The following is a 24,183-nucleotide window of genomic DNA, read 5'->3' as shown; positions in this document are numbered from 1 at the left end:
ATGTTCTAAAGTGGTTCTCAAACTGTCATGTATGTCACAATCATTTGGAAGAATTAAATAAATTGTTGGGTCCAGAGATTTATATAAAATGGAGTAGTTAAATTTTAGTTTTTATTATTCCAAAGGTTGGGGTTGGTGGTCACACCCAGTAGTGCTTGGGGGTTATAACTGTCTCTGTGCCTATAAGTGATATAACCCAGGTCAGATTGATTTATGCATTGTGAACCGGATAATGACCTAGGGGAAATTTCTATTCATAGAAAGCTTTTCATTAATTAAAATGAAATGTGAGATGTTTAATTATTGATTGCTATATACATTGATTGAACAAAAACTGTAAAGTGGTATGGCAAACTATGGGAAATCAGAATCCTAACAAAAAGCCCCAGGATTTACCGACAGGTAAGATCATTTAGGTATAAGAAAGCAAAATGTTTGTAAAAATGCACTCAGGAGAGAATAAGACAGCAGGAAAGAATAGAGCAGATAATAAATGTCTGACTGCTGCAAAAATGCACAGGGCAGTTATAGATTAAGACTGTTTAGGGTTTTTTAGATACAGAAGCAGTATGGGGCAAAAATAAAATAGGAAACTGTGAGGAGTTGACATTTTAAGCATGTCCTCTGATACTTATGTAAAAATACCCCAACCTATTATCTTCATGTACCTGTTGATGTTGATGTGCTTAGTAATTGTCCCTAGGTCTCTGTCAACAATGGCTTACCTTTAGCATCTGAGAAAAGGCAGCTGGGATAGAAAAGGGACCACTAAGTAAATGATGCTTGGAAGGCTCCCTCTTTTTCTCTCTCAGGATGCGAGATCATCACTGTCGTCATTATCACTGTCGTCATTATCACTGTCATCTTGTTGCTCATCCATTTGCTCAAGCGGGCACCAGTAATGTCTCCATTGTGAGACTTGTTGTTACTGTGTTTGGCATATGGAATACGCCATGGGTAGCTTGCCAGGCTCTGCCGTGTGGGCAAGATACTCTCAATAGCTTGCCAGGCTTTCCGAGACAGGTGGAGGAACCGAACCTGGGTTGGCCTCATGCAAGGCAAATGTCCTACCCACTGTGCTATTGCTCCAGCCCAGGATGGGAGATGAATACTGAAAGTAGATGTTAAAGCAAACATGATGACCACTTAGTACCTGTACTGCAAACCATAACACCCAAAAGGAGAGAAAGAGTAAGAGGGAATGTTACCTACCACAGAGCACAGAGACGGCAACCAATTACTATTTATGTCTAGAAATAGAAGGAGTATATGGGATTATGATCAGTAACATTCATATTAAATAAAATAGTCTCTAAAATATTTATGAAGGTAAATCCATAATTTATTTGAGTTAACCATATGACAAGGGAAGGAACTGATATTTAAAAAAAGAAAGAAGAGAAGATAAAGAGTAGAGAGAGAAATAAGCTGAATTATGAAACTTTAATATCTAGAGGAATTACTGAATTAGTAAGTGTACTGACATACTCTCACCACCATTCTTATCTCCCTATATATCTTTATATTACATGCTGGTTAAATGAAGTAGTATAAATAGGTCTAGTTCTTGTAAACTAGAAAAAAATAGCAGCTGTAAAATTTCTATAGCACATTACTGGTGCCCACTCAAGCAAATTGATGAGTAATGGGATGACACTGATACATTAAAACATAAATAATAAACTTTAGAAAATTAAAATATATTAAATTTAAAATAGACTGCATAAAAACTAAGAAAACAAGTAATTTTTAAATGTACTTATTTCCCGCCCTTGGCCCAGATAAATTCGGAGCTGCTGAGAGTGAAGCAGATCCTCTGCGCCTAAAGACTTTGATTCCAGAGACCTAACACATTCGGCATCCAGTGCAGCTTCTAATAGCAATGCACTGGGACTGCAAACTGGGCTGCAACTCTGTGCTGCCCGGGGGTGGAATTTTCCTCCCCACCCTGTCTTCCTGCAGGGAAAACGGCGGCGGCGGCGGCACCCTATGGCAGGCGCCATCTTTTAAGAGTCCTCACCCAGAGGTATTCGATTTTTACACTTGGGGCTCCCAGGGACTCATGGGAAGGGGGTGTAACCGGCACACCCTCGGCCCAGATAAATTCGAGCTGCTGAAAGTGAAGTGGACCCTCTGTGCCTAAAGACTTTGATTCCAGAGACTTCTTACAGCAATGCACTGGGAGTGTGAGCTGGGCTATGCAATTTCTGGCAGAATTTTTCCTGGACTTTATACAGAAATCCAAAACCATGCGACTTAACATCTATAATTGTCAGCAATGTGAAACGGTTCCTTTTGAACAGGTCTGACTTGGGGGGAACTCCAAATAATAACAGTAAGTTTTTGTTGAAATACTGAAGGTTATTAAAGTAGCAGCCACCTCTCTGGACTGTGAACTAAGCATAAGCCCCATGCCGGCCGAGAAGAGAAAATATCCCTCTTTCCAGGTTGTTTCCCATTTTCAAGGAGAAACGCGGCGTGGCGTAAACCATACTATGAGGTGCAGGAAGGGGGATAAGGGGAAAAAAAAAAGGAAAAGGGAAAAGGAAAAAAAAAAAAGAGTTACGTACTTGGAGCAGTGGGGCTACATATCTCTTTATTCCCAGCAATGGAAAACTAACTTTCAAATGCTTCCTTGGTAGTAGGGCTGTCTTTCTTGGGTGGAAACTCCAATAACAATAATGAATTTTGTGTTGAAATATGGAACGTAATCAAGGTAAAGAGAAAATGAAGTGAAATTCATTAGTTATACAGTAAGGGGCGGGGGTGTATACTGGGGTTTTTGGTGGTGGAATATGGGCACTGGTGAAGGGATGGGTGTTTGAATATTGTATAACTGAGACATAAACCTGAGAACTTTGTAACTTTCCACATGGTGATTTAATAAAAAGTTAAAAAAAATAAATAAATAAAATAAATGTACTTATTTCCGTACCAAAAATTCAACTCTAGGTCCTAAATTTAAGCATAAATGACCTCAAAGTAATACAAAGTAAAAATGCTTTATTATTTGTCAATAAAATATTCTTTGCGAGTCAAGTATACATTGAAGCTGACTTACATGAAGTAGGCAAGAGAGAGGCCATAGCCTCAAGAAGGGGATCTGCCCCTTTATCCAGATCCACCTCTGCCACTCAGGGAAGGACTAAAGAAATCTAAGACTTATATGAGTCTGCTATGAGCCTAGTTCTTTTCAGGAAAGGTCAATCCCAGACTTAACCCAGGTCTTTTTTGGGTCCTTACCTTTCCCTCACAGAAAAGATTTTTGGGAGGAGTGGAGCAATGAAGTATATTAGGTTTTATTTGACACCTAAGGAAATTTTGATGATGTCAGAGGTAGGGAGCAGAGAATTTTCCTGACTGGAAAGAGTCCCAATACACATCCCAGAGTTAAAGTATAAAGGTAAGAAAATACACATCTCAAGAAGGGAGATGAGGGCAACACATGTGCTTGCACTGACACATGGGCAGAGGCAACATATGTGTGTTTCCTTTGCTCAAGTTGGCTTTTATAGGGTTTCTCCTAATGTTTATCACTAGAGGCTTTCTGCTGAGGTCAGAGTAGGTTCCTAGGGTGGTTGCCAATGGCAAGAATTGGGAGAAGTTGATCATCTTCTCTGATATTCCTTTCCTGGTCTTTGTTCCTGGCAGAGCTTTCCTGGAGGCAGGTTTAGCCTTCTCAGAGTCTGTGCTGGCACCAGATTAAGGTTTTATCAGGACTTAGTTTTAGTATCCACAGATGGGTGTCTGAGCAGCCTTAGGGCTTCTGGTTTTACCACTTTCCAAAGACTCACTGTCATGGGGCTTTCCCTATCTGCCTGCCTACTTCATATGTTCACACAATATATGCATATACATATAAAAATGTATAGCTTATATATTATGCAATTTTTACTTTCAATAGGAGACCAAGATAGGTATTATAACTGCCATTATCCCTTTTTATAAATACAGAGAGAACAAGGAATAAAGAGCAAAGCAAGAAAGAAGCTTGAGGTCATAGTTGTAGTTGTGATTGAATCAACTATATGCCCAAATAGTCTGGTTCTATTGTCATCTTCTTAACCACTGCACTGTACTCATTACTAAATAATATGCTTTTTTATTTTGTTTTGGTTTTGGTTGGTTTGTTTGGGATTTTGGACCACACCTGTGATGCTCAGTCTGGCTCAGAGCTCAGGAATTACTCATGATGGGCTTGATGATCTGAAGACCTTAGAGGATGCTGGAGATTGAACCCAGGTCTGTGCATGTAAGGTGCTAACCACTGTATTATTGCTTCAACTCCTGAATAATATGTTTTTAAAGAAAATAGTTAAGATTTTAGAAAAACTTAGTCTTGTAAATATGATAATTTTTTGACTAGCATTACTATAAGAATTCAGGCAAGAAATAAGGGATTCTCCTCGACAGTGAATCAAGAACTACTGTCTCTCAAGAACATTTCCAACTATTATTGTATTTAGATTCAACAAAGCAACCAGAAAGTCATTTCAGATTCATATTATCAGGCAAGAAAAATCATTCCAGGCATCAGTTGCCAGATGCCCTTTTGTACTTGGCCAGGATATCAAGGCCCAGCTGTTCTGTCATCCTTCCTTATACACTTTATTGACAAAGGAGAAGCCCAGTTAATTTTTCAAGCAGGCACTTAAGCTGAAACTGACTTACCTGCAAACACCTAAATGACTTCTAGGGATGGAAAAGCAATATAGAAACAACTTTTTTTCAATTGTTGTTTTGTTGTTTTATGATCAGTACATATTGAAATGGTTCCAAAAATGAATTGTGTAGGGAACAAACATGGCACTAATTAGCTTCTCTGTTTTCAAACTTATTTTTAGACTGGCCAGAGACCCAGATTACATTTCAGAAAGTTCAATAAGGGAAGATACATGGGAAAAGAAGACATGCACCCTATTAACGGTGAATAAAGATGCAAGTAGAGGAAGCAACATATCTGAAATAATTCAGACCCAAGACAAGCTACATTAAAAAACTAAAATTTGGAGTTCTGAAAATGTACAATTTGGCATGTGTAGTGTGAGGATAAAATGAAAATCAATAAGTCTTTCTCATAAGCAATCTGTCATATAGCAACTTATAGTTCCTTACACATTTATTTAGACCTTTATGCGTTGATTCCAATGCTAATTTGGGAATTTTTATTCCATGTCTACAAATACAAAAAATATAATTAGGTTAGAGCAATACTGTTTTCTTTACCTTCTCCTCCTCTCCCATCCTCTTCCCTTTGCCTCCCTCCCCTTCTTATTCTTTCCTTTCCTTTCCCTGTCTCCCGCCAGCAGTGCTCAGTGCCTACTCCAGACTGTATTCAGGATTACTCCTGGTGGGGCTCAGGGGACCATATGGTGTGCAGGGGTTACAACCTGGTCAGTTACATGCAAGGCAAGCACTTCACCTGCTTTGCTAATACCAGCCCCCTATTTTCACAGGAATCAATGGTATTATATATATATTGTATTTTGTAAGTATATATTGTATATATTGCATTATATATAAAACACAATACACTAAATATTAGTTTCTTTTTCTATATGACATTTTAACATTATTTTTCTGAATTTCTGTATTTTTCTACCAAGTTTATATTACGTCAAAATTTGTTAAATTATTTTATCAAGGCAATTTATAAACTATTTTTACTTAATAGTCAATATAGTAACCTTCAATTTTAACCACTTGAGATTCCAATATTTTTTGTAAGTTTAATACATTCACGATTTTTAATGCATCCAATTTTACCATTGGATGCATTAAAAATGCATCCAATGGTGATTAAAAAATGCTTTATAATTTTTTTGCCATTTCTATTTTAGTTACCTGTCTAGCCTTATTCTTTGATGTTCCTAATATTATTTTATTATGTTATGTATTAATTTGGCAATGCCGGATATAAAATAAATGTAAGGATTACAATCTCCCTACCACAGATCTGGTCCTTATTTTCATTCTTTGGGGAATCAAATAATCAAGTCAAAACATACTACAGTATTGAGAAAAATTACTTAGGAAAAGTAAAAGCAAATACAAGTTCAACATGGTTGGTTAACAAAATTCAACATTTCTTCACCTTTTCCTCTGTGGTTCTGTCACTGAATTTTCTCTTTTATTCTATAGCACAAATTATTAAATATCTGACTTTTCCAAATGAATGACACTTTTCTTCCCATAGTGTTTGTGCTGAATACTGATGTGAATTTTGAACTATTCATGGTAAATATAAACAGAAATTGTTGATTAATGAATAAAATACCTTGGATATCTATATCCAAATTAAGATTTTACCTCATTATACATAGCTTCCCTATATAACCTTACAACTAATCCTTTCTTTCATTTCCTCCAGCTTTTTGTTCATTGCTAGTAATTTTAGTGCCCTTTGAGTTTCCATTTATGTTCATATTCTTAAATTAGCTCTGGAAAGCTATAGATGATGACTCTGAAAGTCTGAATGCCTATGGCACCTGCAAACATTTGTTTTTCAAAGTTTTCTATGAATATAATGAATAGGAGTAAGGAACGTACATGTGACCTCCTGCATCACATTCTGCAGAACAAATGCTTCCTTGGCTGCAATTATGTCATCATGAAATCATGTTCCACATTTTAAAATAAACTCATTGCCATAAGAATTGTTATCTCGCTGAGATATTTTTGTAGTTGTCTTTTTAACAGCTTCCTTAGAAGTGTCTCCAAATTTCTCGCCACACCACAGCACCACAACAGAATTTTCTTTTTTTGGATTATTCACACAAGTACTTGAGGTCTGAATAATCAAACTTGTAATTCTAACCCTCACTCTGTGTTGCACACATTTAAATTACACACACTCACACACACACACACACACAAACACTGCTAGTATATAAATATACTATCTACTAGACATTTTGACTTTTAAGACAGGTTACAATTTCCCCCCAGTGTCACAGGTCCGGACTCACCTGTGGACGTGGGTGACCTGTGACTAGACAGGTCAACTCTAGAGTTTCTCCTTCCCGAATGGTGTAGACCCTTTCAGAGTAGCGCTCCTCTTCAATGTTACAGGCCAAGCCTGAGTGAACAATTCGAACCGTGGGGGGAGCTGTATGGTAAAGAAAACAAGAGTGAGCAAAGGTAAGAACACAAAGGGTAAGCATGCTATCTTCCCATGGCATCCTGGTTTTAAGTGCAATTCTTATTAGACTTTACACTAGTCAGGTTAATTACTGCTTACACTTCAAATATCCCTCAGGTATTAAAGATATCACTGGATAGAATGTATCTGACAATCGTGACCAAAATATATTCTGACAATAAAAAAAGGAAACGGGCTGGTAAAAAACTGACAACTCAGAAAATCACATGCATTATGGAACCACATGATAAAAGTTAATTGTTGAAATTGTGAGAAGATATCTTCCACTGAGAAATTTAAAAAAAAATAATATAGTAAGTGTTGTTGTCTCAAAACAAGACAATATAAGAGAAAAACCATTGAAAAGAAAAAAACAATGACATTGGCTTCATTTGTATTAATTTTATAAACTCTGTAGTATTAGTTAGCTGATAAGAATTTAAGATTATTTTGTATGAGGAATTGGAAACTATCTTTGCTTCCAATATACACAAGTTCATCTATTGATAGATGGAAAATACAAATGCAGAAATAAGTCACTAAAGCATGAAAAAAGTAATTGAGGGCTCAATATAAAATTCTGAGTTCTCATGAAGCTTACTTTACTTTACTTAAAATAGAGTTCTCATGAAGCTTACTTTAAATTTTCTAGTTATTTTCTTTTATCTCAATATCAAATCAGGTCACCAAAGCTTGACTAAATTAAAACTTCACTAGAACTGGTTTTACTGAAATAAAGAAAAATCAGCCTTACTGAATATTAAAAAATCGGGTGGTCATGAGATGTAGTTAGAGATACATTTCTGACATCAGGTGGATTATGTTCAGTTTCTGGCTGCAAATTGGTGATCATCCTTTTTAAAAAATCATTTACTTATTTATTGGCTTTTTCCTCAGGGATCACTCCTGGCAGGCTCCAGGAACCAAAAGGGGTCTCAAGGATAGAATCTGGCTGGTCACATGTAAGGCACAACCTACTCACTGCACTGTTCCTCCCATGCCTGTGATCATCCTTTTCAGTTAACACAGCACTTTTACTTAAAAAATATTTGAGAATAGAGGAGAAATGGTTATTTTAATTAAAAGCAAGTGGAAAGGCTATATATTTCTGAAAAGGACAGTAATGCCAAGAACTTCCTAGCAGAAATTTTAACCTAGACAGCAGAATTATTAGTAGAGTCTGTAACTGTTTGAAAACTAATGCAGAAATATTTGGAAATTCTATTTAACATTACAAAGACCAAGAAAGCACAGTGAATAGGGCATTTGCTTTGCATTAATACAAGTGATAGTGCAGTCCTTGCCTTGCACACATTCAACCCGGTTCAATTTCCGGCATCCCATATGGCCCCTGAGACCTGTCAGGAGTAATCACAGAGCAGAGTCAAGAGTAAGCCCCAAAAACCTCCAGGTGTGGCTAAAATACAATGATAACAAAACAGTAACAATAATATAAGAATCCAAGTCCTATAGAACTTGAAGAAAATTTGTTGATTCAAAGGAATAAATGACTAAAATAAGTCAAATTTACTTGAAGATTTGAGAAAATCTGTGTTCTGGAAAGAACAGAACTGACTCCAATATCTAACGCTTTCTTTTATAAACATAAATTTGTAAGATACTCATAAATTTTAAAGATGTAAAAGGCCACATTTTATTATTCTTTCAATTTCAAATTAAAATTAAAATAGCCAAAATACAGAGAAGTCAACTTTGAATTAAAAAAAAATGTTTATTTTATTTCTATATGGATGCCAGAGTCCAGTCCCTCAACCAAAAACTTCAGGATTTGATCTCAATTACCCATACCTAATGACATATTAAAATTTCCTTCTATAGAAGCCTAAGGACATTACATAGGTTTTATTCAGTTAAATTTTTGGCACCATATGACACCAAAGAAAGTCAGAGCACCCTTTGGCCCTACTTTCAACAATAACTCAGATGGAATCACAGGGAACAGCTGAACCAACTAATGCACAGGCAGCATAAGGACAAAGGATATACTCAGAAAAATATTTTTATATTCAGTATCATCATAAACTACCCAGGAATATGTTTAAAATACAGGTTTAGGAGGCTGAAAACATAGCCAATGTTAAGGTACTTGACTTGCATATGGTCAACCCCAGTTTTATTTCTGACACCACATATGGTACACTGAACATCACCAAGTAATCCCTAAGCTTAGAGTCAGAAGTCCTGAGTATAGCTGGGTGTGGCCTAAAAAGAATAATAAGCAAGAAAAAAATACATAAAATCAAATAAACCATTCACAGAGACCTAATATGCTTACATAACACCAGACCAACCTGCATTTTTATCAAATGTACAGGTGATAGCAATGGCAACATCACTTAGAAGAGATTATTAGAAGTGGCTTTCTGGTTCACAGATATAATTTGATTGAAAATACTGAAAGATTAAAATGTTCCTTTTCAATTTTTTTCAAAATGTAAATTTTATGCTATGCAACATTTCACTGATTTTAAAAGAACTAAACAAAACATTTTGTTTATTCTATAAAACCAATTTACCAAAATTTTCTACCATCCCTTTGGTCTCTGTCTAGACACCATAATAATTTCTTTAGTTTTATGCCATTAGAATAACTTTTCTGTAGTGTTTCATGGAGTGACATGATATATTTTATATAATGGTTTCTAAAATAATCTCCCTCAGTGACCAAGTTTAATCTTCAATTTAGATAAATTATTCTTCAGAGTTACATATTTTAAGTATCAGTCTTATGTGATTGTGCACATATTAAAGAGGTCCATAAATTGATATCAACAAACATATGTAAAATATAACATTGTTCAAAGGAAAATTTAGAACTATACTGTTGAATTTTTAAAATTTTGTTTAATAAGTGATAAAATGAATGGTTATTAAAATATCTAATTATGTAGTAAGAGATCATTTTAGATTAACATATACTTATTTTTACTTTCCTTTCAAATCAGTGAATAATAATATATCTTATTTTTTAATTTAATTTAATTTTTTATTAGTGAATCATTGTGGGGGTATTGTTACAGTCTTACAAACATTCCTTCTTGTGTTTCAGTCATACAATGATTGAGTACCCATCCCTCCACCAGTGCCCATTTTCCATCACCAATGGTACCTGCATCCTTCCCACCACCTCTACCCCATTCCCTACCTCCCAACTCACCCCTCCTCTGTGGCAGGGTATTCCCTTTTGCTCTCTCTCTCTCCTTTTGGGTGTTGTGGTTTGCAGTAGATGTAGTAAGTGGCCATCATGTTCGCTCTATAGTCTACTTTCAGCCCACCTCTCCCATCCTGAGCAAGCCCTCCTAGCACCCTTTACTTGGTGGTCCCTTCTCTATCTGAGCTGCCTTTTCCTCCAGCATGCGAGGCTGGCTTCTAAGCTGTGGAGTAATCCTCCTGGTAATTATCTCTGCTGTTCTTGGTTGTTAGTCTCCCATTCTGTTATTTTATATTCCACAAACAAGTGCAATCTTTCTGTCTGTCCTTCACTGTCAGACTCATTTCACTTAACATGATACTTTCCATGTTTCTCCACCTACATGTAAATTTCATGACTTCATCTTTTCTAACAGCTGCATAGTGTTCCATTGTGTAGATGTACCAAAGTTTCTTTTACTAGTCATCTGTCCTTGAGTTTTTTTCCAGATTTTGTCTATTCTAAACAGTGCTGCAATGAACACGTAAGTGCAGATGTCATTTCTACTATACTCTTTTGCATCTCCAGAATATATTCCCAGAAGTGGTATTGCTGGGTCAAATGAAAGTTCAATTGCAAAGGTAGTTGATACAATTTCTATCTTCCTGATTCTATTGAGGTATGATTTTTGAGCCAGCACATGGTCTATTTTGGAAAATGTGCACTGGGTAAAAAAAATGAGTATTCTTTCTTTTTGGGATACAAAGCCCTGTATAGGTCTATTAGCCCTCTCTCTTCTATCTCTTCCTTCAAAACTAGTGTTTCCTTGCTGAGTTTTCATCTTGTACATCTATCTAGACGTGATAGGGCAGTGTTGAAGTCTCCAACTACCATTGAGCTGTTAGCATTGTCTTTGTTAAAATCTGTTAGCAGTTGTTTCAAGTATTTAGCTGGTCCCTCATTAGGTATGTGCACGTTTAGGAGTGTGATTTCTTCCTGCTGTACATATACCTTGACTATTAAAAATTGGTCTTCGATGTCCCTTCTAATCTTTGTCAACAACATGAAATCTATGTTATCTATCGGATTCTAGTACGGCCACCCCAACTTTTTTGAGGGAGGTGTTTGCTTGCAGGATTGTTTACAATCCTTTGACTTTGGGTCTGCATTTGCTCTGACTGTTCAGATGTGTTTCTTGTATGCAGCAGGATGTTGGGTTTAGTTTCTGAATCCATTTTGTCACTCTGTGTCTCTTAATTGGTGCACTTGTACCATTGACATTGAGGGAGATTATTGTCATAGGTTTTGTGCCATCTCTCTGTAGGGGTTTGTTGTGCTTCTAGAGTTTTTTTCTTGTCTTATAGTAGCCCCTTTAGTCCTTCTTTTAAATTTGGTTTTGAGCCTATGAAGTTCCTGAGCTGTTGTTTATTCAGGGAATAGTGTATCGTTCCTTCAATTCTGAGTGAGAGTTTAGCTAGATAAAGTATTCCTGGTGAGGTGTTTATTTCATTGAGTTTTTTCACTATATCCCACCATTGTCTTAATGCTTGGAGGGTTTCCTCTGATAGGTCTGTTGTAATCTAAGGGGTGCTCCTTTGTATGTGATTTCCTTCTTTGACCATGCTGCTTGCAGTATTGTGTTTCTATCTGTGGCATCCATCATTCTGACTATGATATGTCTTGGAGTCTTTTTACTAGGGTCTCTTTTAGCTGGCATCTTCGGGCTCCTTGGATCTGGATGCCTGCATTCTCCAGCTCTGGGAACTTTTCAGCAATGATATTTTTAACTGTGGCTTTTTCCTTGGGGTTTTATCCCTGTCTTTCTGGTACTCCAATGATTCTAATACTGTTCCTCTTGAAATCATCCCCTAGATCCTGATTCACCTAAGAGCTATTTTGTGGTCTTTTCCCACTGCTTGTTGTTGCCTGTAAGATTCATGCAGTTCATATTCAAGCTCACTGATTCTGTCTTCGGCTGTGGCCATTCTGCTATTGAGAGCACTCAATGAGTTTTTGATTTCATCTACAGAATTCTTAATTTGTTACATTCATTTTGTAGCTTTTTTATTTGTTTTCATTTCTCCCTGTATTTTCTCAGCTGTCTGTTCCATTGTTTCTTTCATGTCCTCCTTTTCTTTATCAGAGATCATATTTGTGGGTAATGCTTGTTGAGATGCCAGGACCCTTCTCATCATCTTCTCTTTGTGGTGGGGATTTTCATTCTTTCTTCACGTTTTTGTAGTAGTATGGTGGTGGAACATTCCAGTTCACTATCAGTACTGCCCTCTTCCTCTCAGGTACTCCTCAGTGGCTTAGGTGAGGTCTCTAGTGAAGTTCTGGAGGATGTGTTCTTTTATATTGGATTTGTATAGCTTCTAATTATGCCAGTTTTATGGTGCATTGGAATACGCTATTGGACTATTGTCCTAATGTGTTTGAGATGACCAGGATGATCTCCATAGAATTAGGTGATGAAAATGAAGACGTGATTTCTGAGTGCCAGTAAAGGGGAAAATATCTATGGTCGCATGAGAGGCCACCAGCCCCCAAAAAGGCCACGTCTACTTTTGCGGAGGCCATGCCCACTACCTTGATGTGGATGGGGTGCTAGTAGGGGGGGCAGAAAACTGGGAAAGGGAGAAAACCAGAAGTGGTGCTGCAGGGTGGCTCAGGGGCGGATGGGATGGTGCTCAGGGATGTGGAGTGGCTCAGGGTCCCAATAATACATTTTACAGATACATTTTTCCTAACCATAATTATACAAGTATCATTGTTTAAAATTTATACAGTAAGAACTTTGTGCTATAAAATTTTTTTGGTGGGTAACATTTTGGGTCACACCCAGCAGTGTTCAGGGATTACTCTGGCAGTGCTCATGGGACCATATGGGATGTCGAGGATCAAACCCAGGTTGTCTGCATGAAAGTTCAACACCCTACCCACTGTACTATCACTCCGGCCTTTAATTTTGTTTCCTTCTTTTATGTTATAACATTTTTGGAAAAGATAATAGTCTATATATCACAATCATTATGAACCTACCGACTTTTTTATAGAAGAGCAGATTAGTCTACCAAATTTAAGTGTTGATGATGCATTTTTAGAAACTAAGAAGTTGACACTAAAATACCTACTTTTATCAATTTTAGCTGCTCAATATCAGAGTGACCATTTTGGAAACACGCATAAGTTATTCTGGTAAGCAAAAAGCACCCTCCCTCCCCCCCTCCTCAAGATAAAAGACTTTAAAATACATGGGGTCAATGCTTCTATTTCCAAATGAGAGCAGGGTAGTCTGAGGATACCATGTGGGCTGGTAACAGGCTTGCAGCTAGCAATCTAAATTAGAATAATCCAGTGGTACTTTGTTCTTCTCACTATGTAAAGCTATCAAATTCACATCTGGCATAGTCAAATGTGGGTGCCCAGTAAGTCCCAAGTACACTTAGACTAGATTAAGTGAATAATGAAAGATTAAGAAGCCATCTTGAAATAGTTTGGGTGCTCTAACTAGATCAGTAATATGAATTATATAACCATTCTAAATTTAATATGCAGAATATGGACCTGATAATTCGGTATCCCTGTAGTATCAAGACAATATTAATGAGAAGATAACGGGTACTGAGATTTTTAAGTATCTTAGCTAGAACCACGAGACTAATATTTGGTATTGTTAGTACTAATATAGGTATTGTTCACAATACCTTTTGAACCAATGAATTGTATAGCAATAATTACTTATTTTTCTAGTTGATCTGTAATATCTAGTGGTGCTCCTTTTTCTTAATGCCCTAACCAGATTCAGTACCTATTTCTATGGTAAGCCTTACTTTAGCATCTTCTTACCTCGTAATTCAAAACATAGAATATGTGCTTAATATTTGACTTATAATTTATTTTAGCGACTATCACAATGGCTTTGATCTCATATCTTGGAAAAATATAAAATACTATAAACTGAATTTACTTTAAATGCAAATGCAATTTTCAGTACAATATCTGAAGTAAGACATCTATTATCCTCTATTTTATTGGAAAAAAGCTTTTATTTATCATTCTGAAACTGGAGTAAGGGTTATAGTCTCCTTTGCCCTCTAGAGTCAGCAATGAATTAAAATGCTAAAATACTGCATCAGACTCATATTCATCCCAATTTGTTTGAAGTAAACCAAACTCCATTACATAAAATCTTCTCTAACACTAATCATATTAACTCCTTTAATTTTAGTAAACTGGCTTGGGGTTCAAGAGGTCAGCTGAAAAGGGCAAAAGGGAGATGTTATTTTATCTTGTTAGAAGTCAGCTTTGAAAGTTAAACCAAATCCTCTTATTCTGTTAGAAAAATAACAAAAATAAATTATTTTCCTTTGCCAACAACCAGAAGCACTTTTAGTCTTTCATATACAGATTTTCAAGCATGAATTTCTGAGGCATTTGCTATAGATTAGGCATAAGGCTATATGCTAGGGATATGGATAATAATGCTATAATATGTATTCTCTTGAATACTACAGCAAACTGGGTCTGTTTTATTAAATATTAAATATATATGATATATTCTATTCTAACAATAAAATCAAGGGTGGCATTGTAGAAGGACCAAGAGGAAAATGACTTAAATTTCCAGGGGATTTCAACAGATTTTACAAACTCAGTGACATTTAATCTAGATCTGGAAAGATTAATGTGGCAGGAACAAAAAAGGAAAGGGATTCCAGAAAGAGGAAATATATTCAATGGCATGTCTGCAAGATATTAATTATAGTATTTATGAAATAACTGGATTTCTAGTGGACTATTATAAATTCTTTTTTTGTGTGAAGAAAGAGATTTTTTAATTTAAATTTATTTTGAAATGTATGAGGGGAGAGAGAAAAGTGCATGTTCAAAAGAAAACACAGATGGACCATACTGCTAGTACAGCGGGCAGGGCATTTGCCTTGCATGCAGCCAACTCAGGTTCAGTCCCTAGCATCCCACATGGTCTCCTGAGCACTACCAGGAGTAATGGTTGAGTGCAGAGTCAGGAATTATCCGTGAGCATCGCTGGGTGTGACCCAAAAGGGAAAAAGAAAAAGAAAATAGAGACTTCCTTAAGTAGAAATGGGCAGGCAAAGAAACACTGAAACAAGCAAATGATGTCCATGTTCAAAGGAGAACATGGGCTTGAAGAGCAAGACTGTTGTAGATTCTAATTTATTCCAAACTTTGATATTGGTACTAGTCATCTTCCCTCCTATAAATTGGAGAAACACTGGAAACAGATACACTTGAAGAAGCCTATTAAGTCTTGTTAGAAAAGACTCACAGATTAACTGAATGTGGTATAAGCAAGAAGAAGTTAAGATGGTAGTAATATTTATATTTTAGTTACATAGGTAAAATGTGATGGGTAATGAGACACCAATGCATTAGAAGGAGACACTTTTTCTAGTTGCAGGCAGAGTTTCTGAAGGACTTGGCATTAGGAGTTCACTCACCTATAAAACATCAAGAACTTTGTGCGATAGAAAAATCCTCAAATCTATGATTTAGCTGTTCTCTAAGAATTGAAGATACCAGTAAGATCTTACCACATTTCTATACTAGATTCCAGGTAACTTACTTTCCTAGTACTAGTCAGAGATCTCTTGGAATAGGATTGGAGGAGAAAGAATGTATAGGTTCCTCCAAGTAGTCATGCTGAAATCCTAAAGGCCAGAGATCAACTTGAACCACCACCTCTCATACAGCTTTCTGTGGGAAAAGAGACAGAGATGAGAGAGACGGAGAACATCTTATACTTTACTTTTCCTCTCAGATGGTCAAAGATAAAAAACTGGCACTGATATTTACAGCATGTTCTTGGCAGTAACTCCTCACTTTCTCTATAATTTATATGCGTACAGAAAAAAATAATAATAAACAAATTTCCTTTCATTTTTCTGATTGCACGCTATCAAAAATATGTTTTCAACATTTTAAATTTAATCAACTTGTCAGAATAGCACTTGTCAATGCTACTAAAATGCCCTACTTCCATTATTACTTTCTTTACTGAGTTACTAGTTCAAGATACTCTGTCTTTCCCTACTTCCCTTTTTCACAATAATTTTCCAATTCTATTTTTAAATTAAGTAAAATATTAAAGTCCTCCACTATGATTATTCCTCTTATTGGTCACTCCTTTACTTAATATATTCTTCCTCAGGATCACTAAAATCATCAACTCAGAAAAATCAGAGTAGATTACAATTTGGGCAAGAAGGTGAAGATTCCAGTTTTAGATGCTGGTAGAGAGTTGCCTGTTGTTGCGAACTCTAGAAATTCTGAGATTTGGGTTAATAACCATAGAACAAATGAAAATCACTAAAATAGAGCATGTATAGTGAAAAATTTAAATGACATCAATAGAAGCTTGAGGAATATAAATACTTAATATGAGAGACCAGGGAAAGAGACTTTGATTATAAAGTCAGAGATGTGAAGAGTAGAAGAAAAACTAAGAAAATGTAGTGCTTTCAAAGACTCACTGAGATGTTAAAGCACGGTGAGCTGTCCTAGCACATCACTTAGGACAGTTCTCAAGTAAAAAGTTGATGACCTAAACTCATTGCCTGTGACAGATAGGATGGTAGAATTTACATAAGATATACAGAGAAGTAGGAACAAAAGAGAAATGAATGAAGATCTGGCTGACAAGTAAAAAGCATCTTAGTATGTTAAACCAAGCTTAGAGTGAGAAAGTAAAACTGCTCTTAATATTTAGTCCTAAGTAGGAAGGATTAAGTGTAAAATATAATAATAATAGTTATAATAATAATAACATATCTATCTACAATTACTTAAAATATAGGAAGAAAAACCATAGTTTGTATTTCCAACATGATTTCATTTTTTTCCAACACTATATATTATTCTAGTGTCCCTTATAATTCTATTAAAATTAACTTCACTAAAATCTGACTTTGTTTTGAATCTTACTTTCTGTTATATTATGCTTACAAATCAAATTGGGCCAACACCTGGAGTAGTAGAGATACCAGGAGTAGTAGAGATAAGAACCAGGAGGTCTGCCCCACAGCTTGGAAATTGGCCTCACATGCTGGGGGAAAAGGCAGCAGAGTTAGAGAAGGGAACACCTAGTAGATAATTTTGGGAGGACCCACTCAGGTTGAAAGCTGCATACCAAAAGTAGACTATAGACTGAACATGATGGCCACTCAATATCTCTGTTGCAAACTACAACACCCAACAGGAAAGAGAACAAAAGGGAATGCCCTGCCACAGAGGCAGGGCGGGGTGGTGGGGGTTGGGGTGGAGGTGGTGAGAGGGATACTGGGAACATTGGCGGAAGAGAATGGGCACTGGTGGAGGGATATAAACAAAATGCAAACACGAAAGTTCAGAAGTTTGTAACTGTACCTTATGGTGATTCATTAATAATAAAAAAAAATAAAAGAGATAAAAAAAAAACCCTCTACTACAGATGCAGAAATTTCTCAAAGTTCTGTAATCTCTTCATTAAAAGTTGTCAATCAAGTTGTTTTGCAGTCTAGAGAGATGGTAACATCAAACTTGGAGTCTTTCCATGCCAGGTATAGGCACCTAGAGCTTTGAACTGTCTCCCTGGCTTCATGGAGGATTTTATCAGCCTTTAGCTAATTTGACTTGTTTGATTCCATTGGTTATTTTGAAATAATCACTATCTTAGCATCACTGTGAAATTAGTTTCCCACCTCTGCCTCCTCAACCTTTTATTTGGTTAACACTGTATTCCTGTTCACTGGAAAAACTTTAAAATCTTTAATTTGATGAGTTATAAATGAAAGTACTAAGATACTATTGATTATTCTGGATTAATCAAAAGGAGATCATATCTATTTAATATAACTTTGATGAAAGACTGAATATTAAAGGCTTTTGACTATTTTGTATTCTCTCCTCAGCACATGTTGATCCACATTGTTATAAATTAATTGAGCTGACCTGAAAGTCTCTCCAAAGCCCAAAGTAAAGTAAGAAAAATTAAACCCCAAACCCAATGGTTTTCAAAAAGCAGCTATTAATGTTAGTAAAACAACAGAAGTCAAAATACACCTTGTGTTAGTCAAAAATTTTAAGAAAAAAAACATTTTTAATGCAAAGAGCGAAGTTAAACATTTAAATTTAAATTCAAGTTATCTGTTTATAGGAAATAAATACTAAGAAAACAAAAGAAAGTTTATTTAAAAAGTGACATTTAGGGCCGGAGCGATAGCACAGCGGGTAGGGCGTTTGCCTTGCACGCGGCCGACCCGGGTTTGATCCCCGGCATCCCATATGGTCCCCCAAGCACCGCCAGGAGTGATTTCTGGGTGCAAAGCCAGGAGTGACCCTGAGCATCGCTGGGTGTGACCCAAAAAGCAAAAAAAAAAAGTGACATTTAGTTACAACATACCAAGAACCAGAATATTCATTCTGATCTATCAAGTTTTATTTTATTTTATTTTTGTGTTGTGCAACATGCCATGCTGTGCTTAGAGCTTATTTCTGGCTCTGACAGGGGTCGGAGGCCACGTGTGGTGCCAGGACCCAATAGTTCGACTAATTTCAAGGGAAGCACCTCACCCACTGTACTATCTTTCTAGACCTGCTTTTTATTTATTTGGGTGTCATGGCCACAAAGATAGTTCTCAAACAATGCTCCCAGCACAATGCTTAAGATTTGTTTCAAGCAGTGTTTGGGGAAATAGTATCATTGGTTCCTGCATGCAAAACCACCTTCCGTTTGCACTTAAAAAATTGGAGGGAGTCAAGCAGTGCTAAGCAGTCCTGAGGACGTCCAGAGACCACTCCTAATGATACTGAGTACAAAGTTTCGTATTCTTGGCCCTAACTCTGAACTATCACCTGATAGTTAGGGCCAAGAATACAAAACTTTTCAAGCCCTTCAACGTGAGACACTTGTGGTACAGAGGAATGAATCTGGGTTTCGTTGGATATGCATCTTAACTCCTGATCCTGGACCAAAAATCTTAAGTCAAACAAAGCAATATTGGAAGTTAAATTTTAATGTTAAAGAAATTGTAAAAGCGATATTTTTATAAAAGTACTAGTTTGTAATACCATCTATCTCATTATCAAGTTACTAATTTCACAGAAAATTGAATGTATAATAGCAGACATCACTCTGAATTATCTTCTAAAATTGACATCTATGTTTCCTATTTTTCTAAAGTGAAACACTAGAAAATATTCAAACTGTATCTGAAGCTTTCCAGGTTTGAAACTTTATATTTTATTAAAAATACTTTTCTCATTTTCCTGTAGAAACAAATCTATTAATGTTTAAAGGTAAAACTTCAAAGGCTGGGTCTGGAGTACAAAGGCGGGGCTTTTGCCTTCCACTCAGCTGACCTGGGTTTGATTCCCAGCATCCCATATGGTCCCCCAAGCACCTCCAGGAGTAATTCCTGAGTGCATGAACCAGGGTAACCTCTGTGAATTGCCAGTGTGACCTAAAAAAAAAACAGAAAAGACCCCCAAAAGCAAAAAGACAAAAAACTTCAAAAAGGCTGATGTATGTTTTTTAATTAGGAAAAAAAAAGTTGTACTGTACATAAGGTTCTTAACTTTATTTTTGTTCAAAAGTAGCCTCTGGCATGGGTGCAAAAAAGAATCCATGAACTAATAAGTCTGGACACAATCACTCACAGCTTCCAGATATCTGTATTCCCTGTTTCTACAATGATAATATTTTCAAGAAGAAATATTTGATCTCTAGCTAGGGAACATTTGAAAGCATTTCAAATATTTTATTAATCTATTGATCTGCTTACAACAATTGGCATGAAACAAATGATATACCCCATCTTGAAAGTAAATAAATGTTTCGGGGAACTATACTCTTTCTTCTAAAGTGGGAATACAGGGGCTAGAGTGATAGCACAGCGGGCAGGGTGTCTGCCTTGCACGCAGTTGACCCGGGTTCCATTCTCAGCATCTCATATGGTCCCCTGAGCACCACCAGGAGTAATACATGAGTGCAGAGCCGGGAGTCACCCCTGTGATGCCTGATCCAGGAGTGACCTAAAAATCAAAAAATAAATAAATAATTAAATAAATAAAATAAAGTGAGAATATAGTACTGTTTATGTCATTTCTTGGTTTTCTATTGGATCCTGTGCTGCATCCTGAATTTATTAAAGGTGAATCATAAGTATGTATAGTTAGTACATTTTAAACAATAACAGTAATAATCAACAACCAATTCATCAGAAAATTTGGAGGTTTGGTTACATGTTATAATAAAAAAATAAAAATGAGGTAGACATACTCTATCTTCTGAACCTCGAGTCAGCATAGTGAAGGAGGCAGACACTTTTGTAACAGTGCAATAGAAGGCGGCATTTAAAAGGATCTTAAACATTTTTAAGATCCACACCCTTTAAATCAAACATGTGAAATGACTTTCTCTTAGCAATGTCAGATATCACATATCATGGTCAGTGAACCTTGCAAGGTTTTGTGAACCAAATTTCCCTTGTCTCTTATGAATTATCACAGCATCTTAAAAGATCAGGACTTCTGAGACAACAACTACTAATTACATCAGTTTTTCTTTTACCCTTATACACCAAACTCTACCAATCCTCTGTAAAATCTATTTTTAAAACTTTTTGGAAAGAATGACAAAGCCCCAGCAAATATGAACTAAAATGAAATTGTTCTCATCATTGTGGGCCAACCTAAATCACAAAATGAGTGTTTAGAGTGTGTCATTATTTCTTCCAGTATTTCTCATCAAGAAAACAAATGAGGTTTACTACTGAATATGCCAAAAATGAAAGCTTCAATTTTCTTCTCCGAAAGTGGCAATGACAGGCAGAGAACTCTGAGGTTCCGGCCTGAAAAGTTCCCTTTGTTTCTCTTCATAGAGAAATCACTGGTGCTGCCCATGATTAACCCAACAGGAAAATTTCTCTGGCATGTCATAAAAATGCCTTTTGGACTCCAGAACAAAGGAAATGGTGTGATAGAAACAAAAACCCTAGGTTCCCTTCTTAACCTAAGATGAAGAGTAATTACCTCATATCAAGGATGATTCAAACTCTGCCAGGTTTCTACATACATAAAATGTTTTGTTTCAGTATCTGCAACATTTATTAGTAGTCAAATCACTTTCAATGAATTTAAGGAGAATGTGATGACTAATTCTAAATGAAACAATTATAGCCTAGACTGAACTTGCAGAAAGTGTAAATTATTCAAATTTTCATTTTATGTGTAAGTTCTTTCACATGTAAAAATATATGTGATATAATATATACAGATATGTCTGTAAAGATATTCTCTCAAATTCTAGAGGATGGTTTGGGGATACTGGGATACTTATGCAAAATCAAGCATAAATCATGATCATTGTGTTATTAATTTAGTTTTGCTTGGGGATCACTCCTGGTGGTACTCAAGGCTTACTCCTAATTCTACAATCCTTGCAGGGATGACTGCTGGTATTGATTTAGGGAGCATATGGAGTACTGGGGAATGAACCTGGACCACTACTTACAAGGCTAATGCCCTGACTGCTATACTACCTTCAGTTGTCTCAATTTATTTTCTTTTTCCTTTTGCTTTTTGGGTCATACCCTGCGATACTCAGGGTTTACTCCTGGCACTGCACTCAGGAATTACTCCTGGCGGTACATAGGGGACCATATGGGATGCTGGGAATCAAACCTGGGTCGGCCGTGTGCAAGGCAAACACCCTACCTGTTGTTCTATCACTCCAGCCACCAGTTGTCTCAATTTTTTAATTGACAAAACTTTGAAATGCAACAAAGTATCAAGCAAGCGAGTACTGGATTGAAAATGGTAAAACATCCAAAAGTAAATCACTACTACATAAAATTATATAAATGTATGCTTACTGATTGGGAAATAAATTTGTACTATATTTTCTTAGAATATTCTTAGAATATTCATAGAATCACCTTTTATGTATGATTACAACTACATACCTAGAGACATGTCTTAAAGGATGTGGACCGGAATATTAACAACTGTAATATACTGGAAATATAAATTTGTTGACATCTTGCTTCATACTTTTAAAATTCTACTATTTACTAACTGAATACAATAATAAATACATTTTAGAAGTAGAGCCTCACACTTTCATGTATGTGTAAGCCTCATCATTTCTACCAACAAAGAGTTAGAACTATTTCGATGATCAGATTGACCTCCTCTAGCTTTCCTCCTATATCCTCCCACTCTGGTAATCATCGGTCTTTTTTTCTTATTAAGGCCTTTACTTTCCAAAGTTATTACAATAAGTACCTTTCCCCCAGGACTAATAAAATGAGCCTGCAGTTTATCTCTATGTTTCAGAGTCAAGTTTTGCCTCTTGGATTGTAATATTTTCTCTACTTCCACTTCACTGTTGCACTAAGTCTCCTAATCTCAATGGATAAAAGAAATGCTTGTCTATCAGGACCTACCAGATTTCCCATGAGCGTCAGGCTGCTTTTTATTTTAACTGATTTAGAATTCCCTGACTTTTCTTAAATTAGGTCTCTGGCAAATATCCTATTCTTCTATTTGTCTCACCTCCTTATTTGAAAGCAACAAACATACTTGCCTTTGTAACTAAGAAGAAACTCGAAAGCTTTTCACTTAGTGTGTCATTCTGAGTGACTGTAGCAAAGCCAGTGTTAGCACCACATGCCACAGTACTATGGAGTCATCACTGAGATATGACAAGTATTTCTTTTCATCTTTCAAGACACAAATGCAGACTTTAGCTCCTTCTTCCCCAGCTCATTAAGAAAACTTAACAGAGTCTTGAATTCTGCTTATCCTATTTTAATATTTTCCAACTCATTTGTATTGCAAACATAACAATATTTAAAACCCATGTATGCATGAAATAAAAATATACGTAAAATTCAAGTTCATTATGGTTCAGGACCCCAACATTTTACACTTCACCAGGCCCATTATGTAAATCATCACTCATGTATCACCTCACCAGTCTCCACTTTTACTAGCCCGCTCTCCCAAGAATCTGTCTAAAAAACACCAGCAATAAAATTTTACACTATGCACAAAATTTAAGGCAATAATTTAAACTGTCAAAACTTCAAGCAACTAAAATTGACTATATTCTTTCAATAGTAATTTTCTGCCACAAGTAATTTTCTCCCACATATGCTTAATCTTACTGGTAAACTACATATATAATAATATATGATGTGCATTATTATATACATTATGTATTAAAATTATATACACATATATTCCTTTAGCCAAATTTTTCCAATGATAAAAGAATTGACACTTGAGCCATGTAGGTGATACAGAAGTTAAGTTGTTTACCTTGCATCCCACTGACCCCTGTTCAGATCCCAGCATCATATATGGTCTCTTGACATCACTACTGAGCACAGAGTCAGGAAAAGCACCAGAGTACAGTCAGATGTGGCTCATCTGCTGTGGCTAATTTAAATTATTAGATTTATAGCTGGAATTTATGATTCTGGGAAAAACTAGCATATAAAATCTATCTCCCTTTCTTCATCTAAAATGTAGATAACAGTGACATCATATTTCATACTATTGACAATCATATGGATAATGCATATCTAAAGTTTACCAACCTGCCAAGGTTATTACACTATGCATTAAAAAAAGTTAGTTTGTAGTCTGAAATTTCTATATTCTGCTCAAACATTAGAAGGATGACATTTCTGATTACTAAAACCATTATATTTTCTACCCAAAAATTTATAAAAAACAAAGTTACTAGAAGTGAAGAACATTTATAAAAATCACAACTTTACACAAATTATTCACATATTGAAATGATCAAATTTCAACAAATCCAAATTTTTCCTCTTAAAGACTGACAAATGAAGTAAATGAG

At 36.0% G+C, this 24,183-nt stretch overlaps 1 protein-coding gene across 1 annotated transcript in view; it reads right to left on the bottom strand.

The window, feature by feature from the left end:
* The window catches only part of MDGA2 (MAM domain containing glycosylphosphatidylinositol anchor 2), a gene marked incomplete at its 5' end in the record, with an annotated part of 811,681 nt that overhangs the window by 420,989 nt on the left and 366,509 nt on the right, over positions 1-24,183 (bottom strand). The window contains one exon of the mRNA XM_055132080.1: positions 6,969-7,108. Coding sequence (XP_054988055.1) covers positions 6,969-7,108 — 140 coding nt within the window. The remainder of the gene's footprint in view (positions 1-6,968; positions 7,109-24,183) is intronic.

This window comes from Sorex araneus, chromosome 3 (assembly GCF_027595985.1).
Source record: "Sorex araneus isolate mSorAra2 chromosome 3, mSorAra2.pri, whole genome shotgun sequence".
Taxonomy (NCBI): Eukaryota; Metazoa; Chordata; class Mammalia; order Eulipotyphla; family Soricidae; genus Sorex; species Sorex araneus.
The sequence above is the reverse complement of the archived record's forward strand: the minus strand, read 5'-3'. Positions and strand labels throughout refer to the sequence as shown.